Source organism: Haematobia irritans, chromosome 4 (genome assembly GCF_050003625.1).
Source record: "Haematobia irritans isolate KBUSLIRL chromosome 4, ASM5000362v1, whole genome shotgun sequence".
NCBI lineage: Eukaryota > Metazoa > Arthropoda > Insecta > Diptera > Muscidae > Haematobia > Haematobia irritans.
In genome coordinates, this window is record NC_134400.1 from 91000204 (window position 1) to 91020090 (window position 19887).

Here is a 19887-nt window from a genome sequence, read left to right on the forward strand (position 1 = left end):
TGCGCCACGCTGTGGAACAGGGTATTATTATAAACTTTTTTTGTTTCAAATAGGTTAAAAACAGAGTAAGAATTCATATAATGGTACAAATCATTTAAATTTTGTCGAAAAAAAATGCTAAATCCAATCTAAAAAAAAAGGGAATTTTTGAAAATATTTAAGGTCAAACGTTTCCGACAAGCGTTAGAATCCATTAGAAATTATAAAAAATTATTTATTTAACAAAATATCACAGAATTGTTTAATTTACATCCAAAACATTGAATTCGGATCACACCTAAAGAAGTGATGCAAATTCAGTGCAACGGCTGTTGAAATGGAGGACTTCCGTCCTATTACAAGCCCATGTTAAATTCATAGCTTTTGCGTCAATTTTGCACCACTTCCTGATCCAAAAAGAACATTTTCATTAATTTTTTGGCTACGCTTTTTTTGCTGGGTATATAAGCCGGTTTTTATGTAGATCATTTTGCCCAAGAACATCGAGAGCTTTGCCTGTTCCTGTTGTGATCGAAATTAATTGAAAATTCAATTTTTTTTTTGGAACTTCACCATCAAAATACAATTATATACTTGGATGGTACATATTAAAAATTAATTGTTTTTCTAGAAAACGTAATTTTAGACCAACAAAGTTTTCTTTTGTTACTATAGTAGTTTTTGCGATTGCTTTGGATAAAATGAACTAACGCCCCAAAAAATGATTTTTAGGATATTTTTTCATTTCCACATCCGGGAAAATGAATCAAACCCCACATGAAATAGGACCACACTTGTGAGTCGACGCTTCATATCGTCAAATCGACAAAAGTTTGGGGTTTATTTTTATAATGCAAACGGGCGCCAAAAACAAATTAAATGTACTCCTCACAAAATATAATAATTTAGGTTAATTTTTCATTTTATCGCCATTTGATTTTTATTTTGGCGATTTTATTTTAATACGAAACAAAATCCCAATCTTAAATATGAAAGCCCCAAAACAATGAATAAACAATAACAATGTTGATCTTATTCTCTATATAAACATTTGGGCCCTATTTCATTTCCTCTTTGGGGCTTTTGAGCTGTAATGTCACGGAGCCCTATTGCGATTATTAAAACGATATTCACAATCCTCTCTCAATTGAAATTGGTATCTTTCGTTAGAGTTTGGTAAGTCAATTTTAGTCGTCTAGACTTTTTGACTCGATTTTCAAAAAATTAAAAAGTAGAATAGTCGATTTTGAAAATAAAAAAAAAAAAACAATTAGTCGATTTTCGACTATTGTGTTATACGTTTATCTAGTAGTAGTGGGTAAAAAATGGAAAATATTTTTCCACAATTATTTTTTTTAGCCAATTTTGTTTTTAATTTTTTATAGGAATCAATAAAAAAAATCAGTTTGTACTCCGTCTAATAATTGTGTTTTATTTTATTTCAATTTCAGGATTTCAAGGAATTTACAGATGCCGAAGGTGTTATAGCACTTCCCACATCGGACTTCCATAAACCCATTTGCTATGAGTTGCGACAAGCAGCCAATCGCCAGCTACAGAATGCACTTCCATTTGGTGGCATTGCCGTTACGGCATCATCAACGCCCTCAGCGGTCATGCCGTCTGCATCGACGGCAGCAGCGTTTATGTCCAATCAATTGCAGGCGTTACAAATGGGCGGTGGCATTGTCACCACCTCCACGGGTACCACACAAAGTGAACTGCTCTATTCGGCCGGCAGTGGGGGAGTTGTGAGGACATCACTGCCGTATACTGCCACCGGCCTTGCGCCAATTTCACAATCTTCATCGACGTCGTCATCGTATGGCACGACCACGTCGACAACCATAGCGCTGCCATTAGATACGACTCTGAGATATCCACCGTATGTAAGCAGCAGTACCAGTGCCGCTATCAGTAATTTCAATCACAATTACAATAACAATTTCAATACAACATCTCTGGGAACTTGCCATCCGCTGCCAATGAGCACAAGCCAACAAGGTGTGACAGCACTGGGGAACAATTTCAGCAATAATAACTTGAATAACAATTTCAATAATAATAATGCCGATCTGGCAAGCGTAGATAGTTCGGACACCTATGCCAGTTGTCAAACCCACCCATTCTTGTCTCAAGGCGACCTCACGTCGGACCTGAACGACGAGGTGTGTGCCCTGGACATTGATATGGATAACTTGTACATAAATCCACTGGAGAAAGACTCGGCTGGTAATACAACTACCGGTTATATGGTGGGTCTACCGCCGACGCCATCTTCGGGCCAGATACGGGCCCATGTGAAAAAGAGCGCATCTGGTGATACGGCTTTGCGAAACTTGGCAGCTGGTGGTCTAAGTCCCATGGATGATGTCTATCAAAATTTCGATGCTCACGAGCGCGGCAGCCACATCAGCCTCAACGAGAATCCAGTGCCAAAACATCGCAAAACGCGATTCCAACAGAGTTTCTCAGGAGCGGTAATGCCCTCCTCTTCGTCATCGTCACATTCGACCACTACCGGGGCCACACAACTCTCGAAGCCCCGTGCTCGTTTCGAAGACTCCAAGCTCTCTCAAGAGAATCAGGGCAATGAGAATAGCCCGGCTAGTAGTACGACCAGCCAAAAAAAGAAACGTTCCTCATTTATGCCCGGCAAGAGTCTAGCCACTGCCACCAAATTGATAAATCAACATCTCTTCGGCATACAAAATGTTGGACCCAAAGGTAAACCCACTAAAGGCTTGAATTCATCAAATATGGAAATTGTTTCCATTTTTTTGTTGCTTAAACTCAGTGTATATTTTGTGAATAATTCAAATGATTTTTAGTTCTTAAATTTGATTTGATCCTTTGGAAGAAATTTCCGCTACAACCTAACTATCGCATTTTAAAGCCAATGTAAATCTGATTTAGATTACGATGAATGAAAATTACCTTTGAGAATTAATGCGCAAAATTCGAGCTTTACGTACAGATTTAGGATCAAACGAAATTTGCGTCAGTTAAGATTTAAAGTCGTAGTGCAGCCATCATTTTTACCAATGTTGTCTACCTCTGGGCAGTTTGGGCTAAATCGCTCTAGGTGGGGTCTTATTTTTGTTCCGAATTTTGTCGAGTTAGCCTTCGCCTTATTTGATTCGGTTCTGGCCCGGTTATTCTAAACCTGATATAAGTATGTGTGCTCTTCCATTACCTTCCATCCCTGGACCTCGTCTATTAAGTTCTCCGAACTTATGGTAATGTCCAATACCTTTTCTCTAACCCCATTTACAAGGAGGTACGAATGCCCGTGTTCAGTATCATCAAGTTATTTGTATTTAGCAATTCTAGAAGGGCTTTGCCTTTTCTGTTACTGTTGTTGCTGACGCAGGTTGCGTGATGTGAGTGAGCATCGCAACCTACCATATCTTGATTGTCTGACTTTCTTTACCAGTTGCTGCAACGCTGATCAAGGTAGTAAGGTCGGTACGTCATATGTCAGGTACACTGACGTCGGGTATACATTCCCATTTCCCTATTTCAACATCTTCTATTGACAACTCCGGACAAGAGGGAAAGCACAAGTTTTTGTGGAATATCATGCAGGCTCTTGATATATTTACTGTATTAGCGTAGAACAGTCGGTAATTTGCATGGTTTAATCCAGCTAACTTGTTGCGAGTTGTTCAATGTTCTTTTATTATTTTTTCCATCAGAGCTTTGGTTGCCGTTTTGCTCCGGTGGAGGTTAATCTGGATAACTTGGATCATCTTTTCCTCCACTAGGACATCTTGTCGGGATTCGATGCCTTCTTCGGCCCTGATTCCGGTCCTTCCTTTTGCTTTCAGTTCTCTCTTTTATTATTTTTTAGGATGTCCCTTTTGATTTTTAGGATGCTCCTTCAGCGATTTCGTCAATATTCGAATTTTTTGTTTTTCATAAGGCTATGAAGAGCGGAGTTCCCCAGTTTTTCAGTCATAATCATAATTTGACCTAATTTCGAAAAGCTTCTCTCGAATCGCTCTTTTCTAGTTCGCTTTTGCGAGCTTTGGAATAATAGTGTGCTTGTGTACCATTGTAAAATTTTTTTGTATTACAAAATATTTCGTACTTTAGTATGATTTATGGCTGATATAAGAGATCATCGTAATATACATTGTTAGTTGTCCAGACAGTGGCTTATAATCGTAGCTTTAAGCGATTCACTTAAATATCTAAACGTATGCTACATCAAAACAGATTTCCCTTTGAATTTCCCCGGAAATTCGAAAAAATTCCCGCTTTCTCGGTAATGGAAAAAGTAGGGGGTAAAACCCCCTATACGTTAGCCGTACCCAGTACTGCAGTCTTCTGTACTTCACCAGGATTCGTGTAGTATGATAATCGTCATGATTCTCGAAATATCTTCAAGTGACTGAGCCCAGTGCCTCCTCCACTACACTGTGGTGACCACTGTTCACGCCTTTCACATTCTGTTTATTTCTATATCGAGGTATCTGTATTTACCCTATTTATCTGTTTCCTTTATGATTATATTGGAATCATCAGGTACAGCTATATCTTTAAGGAAACATTCCTTGGTGTTTCTAACATATTATGGTACACAATGTCTGATCTATTTGCAATGATTGTGCGATCTATTATTATTGGAAAATTCCACATGATCGTGATACCATCCTTCTCCACGAGAGCTCTTGCTTGAATTTCGTATTATATCTATATTGGATTTCTTCAATAGCTGCCAATACACGTTATCTGTCGTTCTAGATAAGATAGGGCATCCCGATATAATGTGATTAATGCGCTCCTCATATTTATGACATAAACGACATTTTGTTTGCCCTAAAATCTTCCTTTGATGATATCTTGTATTTAAGGCCTGGTCTTGCGCTGCGACAATTAGACTTTCTGTTTCCCGGTTTGAGACCAGTTGAAAGTTTAGCCTCTATCGTAGAATTGTCTCGTATCAATATTGTATGTCCTCAATTTCTTACTAATCACTGCCTCTTTAATTTATCCGCCTTCGTTGGATCCGTATTTTCTACAAAAATCATTACGTGTATTTGTAACCTTATTATTCTCGTGTTTCTCACGAGACATCCTAATGTTTGTTTATAGTTGCCTAGTTGGACAATTGATTATTTCCATGATGTAATTAGGTCAATTAGACCATGTCTTCTGGTTAATCTGATGCCCACATTTAGGGAAAATCTCAAGTAACTAGTGTTTGATTATGTTTGATCCTATAACTATTGCTTTTCGTCCCTTTTTCACGAAAGGAATTCTCCCTATATATTGTGAACCCTTAAAACCCTCACGGTTGTAAGTCTAAAGGAATGTATTTTTTTATGAAATATTCTATATGCAATAATTGTATTCATATAAAACTATATGGATAATGTAGATATATTTTAAAGATTTTATTAATGTAATATATATATGTAATTGTTATATTTATGCATAATTTTTATTTAATGGAACTGCCTCTATATACTATATATGTATGTATATACGTTGGTGTTGTTTTTGCTTGCTTGTAATTATTTAGCCAAATTTGAAAGTAAACATTCCTCATCGATAGAATCAATAGATGCATCACCAAATTTGGAGCACCATCGGCGATCCAAGTCCATATTGAAGAATAAATCGGATGTATCGCGAGTTTTAGCGGATCCGGAAAGTGAACGTCTCTTGGCAGACAATATGTCTGGTTCAGGTGTCTCTGATAATGGCACAGTTATGGTAAGTCACTAATTGTTGATCAATTTTATCCCTGTATTCTAACCTCATAAATTTTTTGTATTTTTCTATTTTTTTCAATAATGACAACAGGGTGAATCAGGCAGTGATTACTCACCGAATAAATTACCTCATTCAGTTTTAGCTAAGTCAATATCCCCACCACCCCTTAGGCATCGAACCCTAATGCAACAACGCTCAGGCCCGGCAACACTACAAACGAAGCCGACAAAATTCCAAACTCCACGATATCCAGCAGAAGAGCAGGCTCTCAGGCAAGTCAAGCCGGTACTATCACGTGCCGGAGCCGCCTCTCATTTGTCGGGAGACAGTAGTCGTTATGACTCAACGAATAGAGATAGTAGTTTAGGTAAATATAATTGCAATATAGGACATCTGCCTTCACGCCTGGATGAAAATTAAACTTGCGGAAAAAGAATTGAGTAAATATTCTTCTAATACAGTACGATACTTGGCGACGAAAACGTTATTAAAACAAAATGTTAAAAAAATTGTGAACAACATGAATTCGGGATCAGCAAAATATTTTTTAATATTTTATTTAAAAAAAAACATTTGCAGAATTGCATTAGCGAAAGTTTTACACAATTTTTTTCTCCTAGCATTTAATTTTCATTCAAGTGTACCCTAGTTTGATTTGAAGCTGAGTCGAAGAAACATCCTAATACCAGTCTAAATCTTTTTCTCAATCTCGATCTAAATAAAAATTGAATGCTCATTTGTTCCATTCACACTTCAGTTATATTCGATGCTGCATTTTAACTGATACGATGTTTGAAGCATGTCTCCATCTCTCTCTCTGTGCTCCAATACTCCCACCCACCATATTTGTATATCTCTCTCTATCTCTGCCCGTCTGTGAATATTTGGTTATGTTTGTGTGGAAACGCATAATGTTTGGTGATATGATTTTTGTATGTGATCTTTATTAAATGAACTTCTATGCAATTTTGTTATATACTTATGCACAATATTAGAAAATATAGTTATACATGCGCAATATTTGCACTCTACTACTATATAGCATAGCCAAGAATTCTATTGCACAATATATAAGATTTGAATTTTGGCTTTGTAAATATGCCCTCATCAATCTTGCACTTTGTTAAAAAAAAAAAAAAAAAAAAAAAAAAAACTAAAACTTGTAAATAAGTTCACTCATAATATGGTATTTATGTTTTCATATTCCATTCACCATGCTCTCTATTTGAGTTTACTTTATCATGATTTTTATTTTGATAAGTGGTCAAAGAACCAAAGAAAATCTATGTTAAGGTGTGTATTCCCATGAAAGGCTTTTCTTAGAATTTGAAGTTAATCAGCATTCATTGTGCCCTGCAAAGCTTGGTAAGTAGTTCAGCAGCAAAATGAATATATGATTTTGGGATTGTAATCAGAATCAAATCGTGGACTTTTTGATTTTGAAAACATAACCTTTTTGACTTTTTCGAACTTTTCAAAATCGATAAAGACTTTTCAACTTGATAATAACACTAGTTTAGACTGAAAATGTACATTTGATGAGAGGTGACTTTTTTTATGTGTATAATCGATCGAAAAATGACAAAGTTATAAGCAATTGAGTGAATAAATCCGATGTCAAATCATACCCTGTAGGAAATTGAGGTGATTTTAAGTTAATAAATTGTTAGTAATAACTGAGTCACAGGTGACTCAAAACCTAACTCATTTCCCATGTAAAATCCTATTCAGTTTTAACACGTGTTGTCATTGGAACGAGTCAGTCCTCACTCAACCCTGCATAAGCTTCAGCTAACCAAAAGTTAGCTCAAAGTGAGTTAGCTTTAGGCTGATAATATATGAGCATACTATGAGTTAGCTCCTAACTGATTAGTTTATGGTGAGCTCTTTGTGGATAATAAAATATTTTGTTTTTGTTTTATTATTTTTGATTCATTTATAATTATTATTAAAAAATAATAACAATTCAGATTTTTTAAAATTATTTTACAATTAATAAAATATAACGTAAATAAAAATTCGGGTAATATTAGTTTAGTTCATCTTGTCTTGAGTTTGAGTGTTGTCTTAATGTTCTCGTTTAACTCAGAGGGATTTGTACCTACTTTTGTAATGACGCTCACTGAATGAAAATGGCATTCGTCAGGGAAGTCCAAAAGGCTTAAGTGTATTTCCCGATGTCTTCGTCCTCAAACAGCCATTTAATACTTTTATTCGAAGTTTCCATTTATTCCGTCACTGATAATGATGGGTTCTATGTTAGGAAAAAGGAAAGTTTAATTATTAAATTGCATTTTAATTATGGATTTATATGTTACTTACTGCTATCAGAGAACTTTTGTAAAAAATTACAAAAGTTCTCTGAAATTACAAGCTAAATTGAAACAAATATAAAAAGCCAAATCCAAATTGACAGTTATAGAAGTCAATACATATTTTTTGTTTGTTTATTTGAATTGTTTCCATGACTTTACTTCACTTTACCCTTTCACTACCGATGTCCACTTAGAAGGACATTCGAAAAAGACACCAAATTCTATTTTCCCACTTAGTTTCGTTTTATTTCTCGATGTTATTTTAAAGTAGAGGCTTTAATCTAAATATGCTACAAATATTTTCAATATTGGTGAGCACTAAAATATATTTTTATAAACTTTTTTATCAATAAACGAAAAATACGAAAATTTGAGACAATTTGTCTTTTGTATGTTTCCAGTGAATGGACATTTATACAAAAATTATAGCTGATACTTTTACGGTTTCTTTTTTGTATTTTTTCTCACACTGTGAAAGATATTATAGGCCAAATAGGGCTTATTTTCGTAAGGCCATTTGGTCACAATTAGAGAATCAAGTTTTCAGAAAAAGCTCATATAGCTCTTGAAGTAAGTGAGGTAGGTTCTCAAACTGGCAATTTTTGTTCTACATGCTGTTAGTACAAGCAAAAACAGAAGAAAAATTAAAGCTTATAATATTAGGTTTATTTCGGTAGTGAAAGGGTTAAATATGCATCAGCTTAGAGTGAGCGAAAAGGTATCGCATTGCTGATCGAGAAAAAGTGAGTTTGGGAAAAAATCAACTGACCCAAGACTGCATAAATATTGAGTTAGCTAAAAGTCGCCTCCAATTAGTTAGTAAAAAGTTAGTTTGATTTTGAGTGAGTTCGAGAAATTCCTACAGGGTATAAATAGGAGACACATTTGTGTGGATGGGAAGCTCAATTTTTTATATCTTTGCTTATACCTACGAACACGAAGAAAACCCAGACGTTTTCTCAATGGTTTATACTTTTCTGGCGGCAAAGAGTCACTGTAAAGCACGTTTTTTTTGGAAAATTCGCCTTTTTTCATCGATATGTTTTGAACCACTTATCACAGATCAAATTGCACACGTTTGTTCGTCATCTCAATACTTTGCACTTAGTACCAATAACAATATAATCGGATATTTCTATTTCGAGATAATTTTTGTTTTGTGAAAAAAGGCCGAAAAAGTAAAAATAACGGGATATCTCAAAAACTGTTCCATAACAAAATTTCAACCTTCATTGTCTAAATACATAAGAAAAGTCACCTCTCATCAAATGTATATGAAAAAAATTAGTTTGTAAACTAGTGTAATCTATGTGATGTATAAACACTTACACTGAGAGAAAAAGGATACTTAAAAATGGTAGTCTCTATGGTCTAAAACAGCTATTTTTTGCAATATCTTAACTCCTCCTATTACTGGTTACAATTTATTTTTAAGAATTATAACGGTTGGAATTAGGCTTTCCAGATTTTAAAATGGCCATTGCATTTAAGAAAACTGTACAATTGAAAAAAAAAAACAGTACACTTATATATCCACCACCGATTTAGTTTTAGGTTCACTATTCAGTCCTTTGTGATGCCACTTTAACTAAAAGTACCTATTACATATGGAGACTTCTAGTTTTAACCGCTGACCCTTCTTGATTATTTTCACTCATAAAAGAGGTGTTAATTGATACCTTTGCCTCCGCATCATGACAGCTCATACAGTAGTCATGGTGAAGGGGGTATAATGAGTTTGTCATTCCGTTTGTAACACATCGAAACATCGATTTCCGTTTATATAAAGTATATATTCTTGATCAGGGAGAAATTCTAAGACGATATAACCATGTCCGTCTGTCTGTTGTAATCACGCTACAGATTTCAATAATGGTGCTGTCGTCCTGCAATTTTACACAGATTCGTTTTTTTGTTTGCAGACAGGTCAAGAAGATGCGCTATATAACATAGGTCCCCCGATTTAACGTCACGGGCTTCTAGAAACCGTACTATCCGATTTGCCTGAAATTATAATTCTATAGGTATTTTAGGACCGCAACTAGGTATGCCGAAAATGGTGCCTATCGGTCCATGTTTTGGGGTAGCCCCCATATATTTCCCCATTTTACCACAAATAGGTGTGCCGAAAGTGGGGTATATCGGCCAATGTTTGGGTTTAGCCCCATATAGACCGATCTCCCGATTTTACTTCTTGGCTTCTAGAAACCGTATTTTCAATCCGATTTGCCTGAAATTGGATATCTAGCGCCACAAATAGGTGTTCCGAATATATTTTGATATCGGTACAGATTTTAATATACATCCTTATAAACCCGCCCTCCGATTTGGGGTCTAGACCCTGTAAGTTTTGAATTTGAATAATGTGGGTAAAAATTTACAGATTTTACATTTCAAATCATGGCGTTATTTCATCATTTTCTTGCACACTGACACGAGATGTTTATGATTCCTCAAAAACTCAAAGAAAAATTGCTCTTATAAATCTAGAATCTGATCTAGTCTTCATATGTAGAATCTTTAAATTTCTCTTCGGGACGCGTGGTTGAACTGATCTGTTTGGGAGAATATCTCACATCAAACCCCCCTGAAATTGTATATATTTTCAAGTAACCCGCCACGACGAAGAGTTTTCAAAGGAAACTATTACACTTCATTCATGGTGGTGGGTGTTTAGATTCGGCCCGGCCGAACTTACTTCTGTATATACTTGTTATTTTTGCAATAGAAAAGAAAACATAAATAATTCAAGAAAAACATTGAAAAACTAAATAAAAAGAGATATCGCATATAGCTTAAAGCTAAAAACAATACATATTATTGTTTAAATTCGAATTTACTGTTCCGTCGCCAGATGATAATACAACATCCATATCTAGACTGAAAAAATATTGTCGTGAGGTCAAAGATTTAATGTCTTTAAATACGAATGCAAAGTTTGCTTAGCATAGAAGACACAATTCTCTAATAAAAAGTTTTTTTCCTTGTCCAAAAGTCTAGAAAATTTTCAATGAAGTCGTTTTCTCCTTATAATTAAGTAATTTTACCTAAAAATGGTTATCATAACATGAAAGAAAAATGTTTGGGCTAATGTCAACTTGACTTTAATAATTCAGAAAAATTCTTTAAATTTAATGAAATTGTCTTTAACTACGACTACGAAGCAAAAAATCGTCCAAATATGGGACATGTTTTTCAACACTTTATTTTAAAGACGTTTTTTAATTGAAACATAGCAAATTTCTCCTGGAAGTCGTCTTAATTTGGAAAATAAACACTCAAAAAAAGTTTACTTGGATCCAAAGTTTTTGACCTACCCTTAAGGATTTTGGTATTGATTCCGAGCCAAATATGCGGCTTCTTTAAAATAATGACAATTTTTACGGGCCTCCCTGGCTTTAAATCTAGGATCAATAAAATTGAAACTGGATACAGATCTCATTCATCGAGTTTTTATTTTCTTTTTATGATATATTAATAAAAGTATTTACGTACAAATTCCAATTTCAAAATCCAAATTATGCCAGGTACTTCAAAGGAAATTTCGGAATGTATCGCTAACATTTCTTCATGTATAAGATCATGGGGGACTTTTACACCCTCTGATGGTTTGTACTATGATTGAGTATCAGAATTTCGCAATGGCTCGCTAACATTTCTTCAGGTATAAGATCATGGGGGACTTTTAGACCCTCTGATGGTTTGATCAAATCTGATCCTCTAGGTAGACTATTCGGTCCATTGTGATACCACATTAACTAAAAGTATCTATCCCTTTCCGACCGTGTACGCACAATTGTGCGGGTAAGTTTAAGGCTCTATAATTTCTTTAATATATGACGTACTGCGATAAGAGCGACAGAACAATAATTGTATATGCTCTCTCTTTGTCTAAGAATGTGAAGAACCGTTATAAATATTTGCTTTTCCTATTAATTTTGTAGTTCCAGCAGTGTATTTTGCGTATTTGTAAAAATGAGTGGAAGAAGTAAGATTGCAAATAAATTAAAATTATTTAAATTGTGGAATATTTCATCAAACAAGTGTTTTCAATAAAAAACATATTAGATATTGTATGCCAACAGTAACTTCGTGATTATTTTGTGTTTTTTGATATTTTTACGTCCGGACTTTAACCGGAATTTAGCGGACTGCAACAATTGTGCGTATCCTGAAAAAACAGGATACAGGATGAAACTGAACAAACTTAATAATTTAAAATGTTCTATGTACACATAAATAACAGAATTCAAAAATTTAGGAAAATCTATCACGTGGATCGGCTATAGGTCGGAAAGGGCTATTACAGTCTCGAATATTTACTTCTGTTTAACTAACCAGATTGTTCCAAAAACATTAGCAGACTGCTAAATTCTGGGTCGATCTAGCGATGTCTGTTCGTCCATCTGTTGAAATCAAGCGAAAATCCTTGTTCGGATCGGCTTGAAAATTGGCACAAGTAGGTCGGCAACAGAGAACGGCTGCGATCTACCGCAACCGACCAGTGTATTTAGTAAACACCAATATTTGCAATCTTAAAACACCAATTGGTAAAAAAAATTCAACCACCAATATCCAATGCAACCGACGACTGACGATGTTTGTTAGTATGAGTGTTGATCTCTCGAAAACACCGTAGTAAAGCAATCTCACACATAGACCTTATAATACGTAGATGATCCACTATTCTCTTTAAAAAAAATGTGTCAGTTCCAAAAATTAATTTTCTGACATTTCGTTTTGATTATTTCGTAAAGAGTCAGTCCCAAACATTAATTTTCGTGCATTTGCTTTTGTGTTGTTCGTAAAGAGCAATGCTGCTGAAAATTAAAATTCGTATTTTCGCGGTTTTGGTCACAATTTTTTGTTCAAATATGAACTTTTAATATATTAATGGTGCATCATAAACGGTCTAATTTTGTGTAAAATTGGCAAACTACAAAAAGGAAAACGAAAGAGATTGTAAGCGTGCTCTTATTTTTCTCGTTTATTCTTAATCTTCGGAACTATCAAACATAGTTTGACATAGTTTTGACATATATATATACATATATATATATATATATATATATATATATATATATATATATATATATATATATATATATATATATATATATATATATATATATATATATATATATATATATATATATATATATATATATATATATATATATATATATATATATATATATATATATATATATATATATATATATATATATATATATATATATATATATATATATATATATATATATATATATATATATATATATATATATATATATATATATATATATATATATATATATATATATATATATATATATATAATCACTTAGACTATTCAGTCCATTGTGATACCGCAGTGGTGAACTTCTCTCTTATCACTGAGTGCTGCCCGATTCCATGTTAAGCTCAATGACAAGGGACCCCCTTTTTATAGCCGAGTCCGAACGGCGTTCCACATTCCAGTGAAATCACTTAGAGAAGCTTTGAAACCCTCAGAAATGTCACCAGCATTACTGAGGTGGGATAATCCACCGCTGAAAAATTTCTTGGTGTTCGGTCGTAGCAGGAATCGAACCCACGACCTTGTATATGCAAGGCGGGCATGCTAACCATTGCACCACGGTGGCTCCCGTGACTTGAAATTTAATTTCTAGACCCCCGTGGAGGATCAGGGTACATCCGACATCGTACCCCAATTGTCAACCGGCAGTTCATGTTGACAAAGATAATTGAGAAGAAGATGCAGTCTTGTCATAGCAAAACTGAAGCACCAGAGGACTCTGCCAACAAAATATCATAAAGTTTGCGTCGACGTGTCTCTCAAATGTACTGCCGTTTGCGTCGGAAAATATCATAACATTTCTCTTTTTCATAAATTGCTGAATAAAAACCCTCAAAAGCAATACCAAAACGAATTTAGAAAAATAAAATAAAACGTATGTGTATTTTAAATCGAATATTCATTATGGTTTTATGTGAATATTGCCGTTTTAAATTTATTCCGGGGCAGAGCTGCTATGGAAAAAATTGACTAATAAAACAATTTTTTTATAGCCCTCTACACCTTGACATTTGTTTTCTCTTTATAAGAGCACCATGCTTAATCTTGTTATACTTAATTATTTTTGATGTTGATGTCAGTTAGGGATGCCAGATTTTGAAGAGGCAAAAAGAGCACATTCAATTTATAAAAAGAGCACACTTTTTCATATAAAATAAAAACATTTAATTCCATAATAATTCATTTAAACATAAAAAAGGTTCATTAGATATACATAAAATAAAACACTTTCAACTCAAGCTAAGTTTCTTACAATACTTTGTAAGTCATTTGTTTGGTGTTTTTTTTTTTTTTTTTTTTTTTTTTTTTAAAAATGTTATTGAAAGAAGTTTGTTTACATTCAGAACAGAGTACAAAGTGAAGAAGCAACATCGGCGTTCTTTTCTTCGACTTTGATATATAAAGTAAAACACTATTTAATTAGAAAATAACGGCGTAGGAAAATATCGTAGTGTGACATTTACGTATGTTCAGTTTACTTTTACCATTTATTGAATCGCGTTATATTTGTTGTGATGCATACAAAGAGCACTTAACTAAAAATAGAGCACTTTTGCGTGCTATTTTGGCCTATATTATTTTAAGAGTACATTTTGTAAAAAAGAGCACATGTGCTCTTTAAAAGAGCACGTCTGGCGTCCCTATGTCAGTACACGCAGAGAAGGAACATGATCATCCAAAACAGGTTTCAAGAACAAAATGTTATTTTTGGACGGTGAACATTGAACATTGCTGTCCGAAAAATATTGTTGTGGGATGATCATTTTCCTTCTCTGTGTGTATATTCAAAAATGTTCTTCGTATTATTATTTGAGCGATAATGTTAATATTTCATTTTATGTACATTAAATAATGACAATTTCTTTTAAGTTTCAATGTCATTTATCTTCATACAACCTCATATTTATTTAAAATACATATTTGACGTTTTATTAATGCTGCTTACAATAGATATGTACAACGCTTATTGTTTGGCTATGAAATCCATTACGAAAAAAAAAAATAATAATACAAGCACAATTGGCTAACACCATACTAGAACTATCACACCTTTCCGTGAATTCTTTGCAAATTCTCTAATATTTATTCTGTTGTTTTGTTATCACATTCACAGACTCTGAAACAACATTTACATCGAATGTTAATTTACGTGGTGAAGCTGCTGATAGTGGCAATGATGGCAGTGGAGATGCTGGAGGTTCTAGTGATGAAAACCGTTCCTTATTGCAACGTGATAACTCCAATGATCGCAACGAGGACAAGGATGATGCTAAGGATGCATCAAAAACGTAGCAATTAATGTATGGCAAATCCAAAAAGGAATAAAACATACCCCAAGGGCAAACAACAACAATATTGCTATACAAGGATCAAGTCTCCCGCCCACAGACTCACAGCAAACAATTCGAAAAGGCGAAGAGGAAGAAGAAAATGAAAATGAAAAACAACAACAAAAAACAGAATGTGAATATTGAAAAGCAATGAACAGTATTTTAGTCTGAATTACACTTTAGTTTTTAGTAAAACATCATCTCAGCAAAACAACATCTACAACAAATGTCCAAATAAATACTATTGTAAAAAAAATTTATATACATACAAACAATACCACTACTACTACAACTATTACTATTCCTAATAGAGAATCACACTACCAACCAAAAAATAATTTGGAGAAATGTGTACATTTTATAGATAAGCTTGAAATGACAATTATGAAAGAGTAAAAAAATCCATATAAATTCCAACAAAAGAAAAAAAAATAAAGAAAACCAAATTCCAAAAATTAAATCAATTTTTTAATATTATACAGCTTCACAGTTTCTTTTCGGTTTATACACGTATGTATGTATTCCGTCAACCAAAAGCGAGAGAATAAACTCCTATAGATCTTCATATTTGTATACAGATATACAAACCTAATATATGTACATACAAATTTACCACTAATACGAAGGCCATTTACAAAGAAAATAATATTTCATTGCGGGAAGCAATGAAATTCCAACTCCCCTTAGCAGGATTATGCTCTTTATATGCAACAATATAATTTAGTTGATTTATTTCATAAGCCCTTACACTGAGAAAACAGTGCACCCACCAGGAAAAAAATTTTGGTTAATTTTAGAAAATTTAGATTATTTTTAGAAAATTTTAACTTAACAGTATATGACAGCACACCGATATCATAAAAATAATTAAAAATTAATAAATATTGTTTTTTTTTCACTTGTTAGAGAAAATTTTGTAGTTTGAAAGACAAAATTGGAATTCAAAATTATAAGAATGTCTTTAGTGCTATACGAAGTTCAAGATGGATAAATTTAGAGTAAAATTTACAAATTTATACAAATAATGAACTATTTTGTGAGAAGTACGAATTTAGTTCATCTTTAGGCTTCATTTGTGTGTAATTTTTTCCCGTTTTTTAGTCCATTTAACTAACGTACGCTAAAAATTTTTAGAGTGAAGAAACTTTCTCCAAACAGTGAAATAGAGGGTTCACTTTTTTGAGTGTACAGAAACAACCTGTTTGTGGTGAACATAATAGAAGTGAAACACACAATATTATGATTGGGCACACATCAAAAATGTTTAGACGCATCATGTTACTTTATATGGTGAAAGTATTTTTCTTTAAGAATTTCTGTCTCCAATAGATTTTCCCCACCCTAAATTATTTTTTCACAGTGAGACCTATAATTACCCTACGAGAAATGGATCAACCCCAAGACCGGCACATATGATTCCATATGATTTAACGAGAACTTGGATTAGTCAAGTTCTGGTTAAACCATATGGAATGGGCCTGTCACTTTAACATGGGTTTGTTATTGATGGGGTAAATTTACACCACTTTAGGACACGACGTGTACTCATTCCAAAGGGCATGTCCTGGGACAACTAAAATGTACTACTCCATGAACCAGTCTGGGACAAAATCTTAGGAACCTGTTTCATTTTGAGCATACGAATCGCACCAGAAAAGAAGAAAACTTTTGATATATCTTAATAAATTATATGAACGTTTAAAAAAGCAACAAATTGGAATATTGGTAAAAGTCCATCGGTGGCATTTTGCACCAATTTAGGGTATTATTTTTATAGACTCATTGCATATAGAAAGTTATATTTATTTGCCAGCAAAAACAAGAGCTTCGACAACCATGCCCGTCTGTAAGCCTGTTAAAATCACGCTACAACCTTCCATAGTGACTTTATTGTCCTAATATTTGGCATAGATTCCTTTTTTGTTTGCAAACAGATCAATTTCGAAGATGGGCTATATAGGTTTTGGTATAGCCCCCATATAGGCCGATTTACATGCGATTTCAAATTGAAATTCTAGAGATATTTTAGAAATACAAACAGATCCGCCGATCATGGTGCGTATCGGTCCACGTTTCGGTATAGCCCCCGTTTAAACCGATCTTCCGATTTGACTTCTTGGGCTTCTAGTAACCGTAGTTCCTATTCGATTTGTTTAAAATTAGAAATCTGGAGGCATTTTTGGGCCACAAATAGGTATGCCGAAAATGGTGTGTATAGGTACATGTTTTGGCATAGCCCCTATAAAGACCTACCCGAGCCGTTTTTTTTAAATCGAGATAATTTTTTGGGGACCTGTCCAGCCTTAAATCTAGGATCAATAAAATTTTAGTTAGAATACAGATCTCAAATATCGAATTTTCACCATTCTCCTTTTGCGATATATTAATAAAGCTATTCATATGTCAGTTTAAAAATCAAAATTATAACAGATATTGCAAAGTACAAAAATGTTTCTTTTATTATTTATTATTATCTTTGGTTTAAATTTGTTTGGAATTAAAACAAATTTAAACCAAAGATAATATTATAATATTCGAAGCGTTTTCATCGTAAATGTAAAGATTCATGAATTTAAACAATTTCAAAAATGATTTTATTTATTTTAAGGAAATTTTTCGTTTCCTCAAAGACATACGATATTCACGGGGAGACGCAAATATCCAAGATTCGTCTCCCAAATTGAATGAAAACTTTTTTGTAGCATTTCTTTCAATTAAATTTCATTATAGAAATGTGTCCTTAATGGTGTGTAAATGGTGTGTCCTAAAATTTAGGTTGCATAATCTTTCATAGTAGATCACAATTTTTTTCAGAGCCTTTTTGACTTGTTTTGTTTTTAATATCCCCTTCACCCAGAGTTGCCAATATTGGTATTGGATTTGGACGAAATATTTGAGTTGGGGACTTGGTGATTTGATGGGGAATTTTCAGAAATTTGTCAATTGTTTGAGGTTTACATGAAATTCTGTTTTACGTTCTTAAAAAAGGGTTCAATACAGCGAATCATAAAAAAAAATCCTTGCTCCTCTGTACGCTACGGCACTTTCTAGGGAGCCTAAGCCCTTATTTACAATTTGCTCTGGTTAATTGTTCTACTATTCTGAAATTATTCCTTGAGAACTCGTGTCGAAATGTTGCCCCTTCATCAATAATTTGGATAATACATCCCATAACTATAGATCAGCTCATTTGTAACAACGTCTTCATACTGATCGATTACCAAATTTTATGTCTTGACACTTTAGATCTACATTTCGGTTTAAAAACACACATGCCGAACGAACTTCTCATTATTAATTCTAATCACCGCTTGAATTGAATGATATTTTGATAACTCGACTCCTGGTTTTGTGTGTTTGAAATCTTGATCGTAAACTTGCATAACAAAATTTTTATATTTTTTCAATTTTAAATTATTACGGAGTTTCTACAGTAGAACCTATTCCTTTAGATTTTTCATTTAACTTTGTCAAAATTTTTTTGGGGATATTTGTGAGTATTTTTAATTTAAATTGGGGACGAAAGTAACGCAATTTGGGAATTTCAAGTAATAAACATTTGATCTCCGTAGTCATATGGGAGCTATATCTGAAGCTGAAGTGTAACACAAGTCGAGAAAGTAATTTTGCTTTCCATTTTTTTCGAATTTTATTATTATGCGTTAATATATTAATTTTATGAATTTATAACTTGTGATAACATTTGTTTGATTGTTTCCTTTTCAATGCTTTATTCGTATGATTCAAGCTAGTATTGTGTCGTTCCGTAATGAACTAGTTCCAATGAACGGTTCACTAAAAGGAACGATTTTCATTAGTTCCATCTCTTTCGTTCTCATCGTTCCTTTGTCATTTATTTTAATTTACAATTTGCGCTCCACCGTTCCGCAGATCGCAGTTTTATTTTTTGACTTTTTTTGACAGTAGCTATTTGTCAATTCATTCATTTTGGCGGGTATGTATATTAAATTATTGATTGATATGCTGCTGTTTAATAGAACCATTGGTTCCATCTCAGGCTCTTCACAAAAAAAATCTTTTATGATTAGTCTTGGGCAAAATCGTTTACCGGAACTAGTTCGTTCCGACACGACACAAGACTAAGGTAAAGTCATTGCAATGAATTATTTTACACAAAGTATAGTATTATTAAATCCAAAGACCCATCCAAAGAGATTAGTTACTTCCTTAAATTGCCCATTTCATTCATAATTTCTTCTTATAAACTGTTTGAAGTAATTTCACTCAATTTTCCATATTTTTTATATCTTTTAACTCTTTGGGCCACAGTTTTACAATTTTTATTTCATAAACAAAACAACTGTTTTTGTTTTTTTGGTTTAATATAGGTTTATTTATTATAAAATAAAAGAAAAAAATAAAGTTTTGCTTCAGGCTTTTGGAATATAGGGTGGTTAGTTAACTAACCACCGTAGTGGTTGCAAAAAAATAAAACAAA

The 19887-nt window shown here is 33.5% G+C and overlaps 1 protein-coding gene across 16 annotated transcripts in view; it reads left to right on the plus strand.

The window, feature by feature from the left end:
- Nucleotides 1-15888, plus strand: part of Shab (potassium voltage-gated channel shaker cognate b) — a 559117-nt gene extending 543229 nt beyond the window's left edge. For 15 of the 16 annotated variants that reach the window (XM_075307721.1, XM_075307725.1, XM_075307720.1 and 12 more), the window contains 4 exons: nucleotides 1431-2706; nucleotides 5510-5703; nucleotides 5794-6070; nucleotides 15212-15888. In XM_075307721.1, coding sequence (XP_075163836.1) covers nucleotides 1431-2706; nucleotides 5510-5703; nucleotides 5794-6070; nucleotides 15212-15390 — 1926 coding nt within the window. In that variant the 3' untranslated portion in view covers nucleotides 15391-15888. Of the gene's footprint in view, nucleotides 1-1430; nucleotides 2707-5509; nucleotides 5704-5793; nucleotides 6071-6460; nucleotides 6636-15211 lie in introns of all 16 variants that reach the window. The other variant, XR_012722069.1, reaches the window with a different exon arrangement.
- Nucleotides 15889-19887: the final 3999 nt, after the last annotated feature.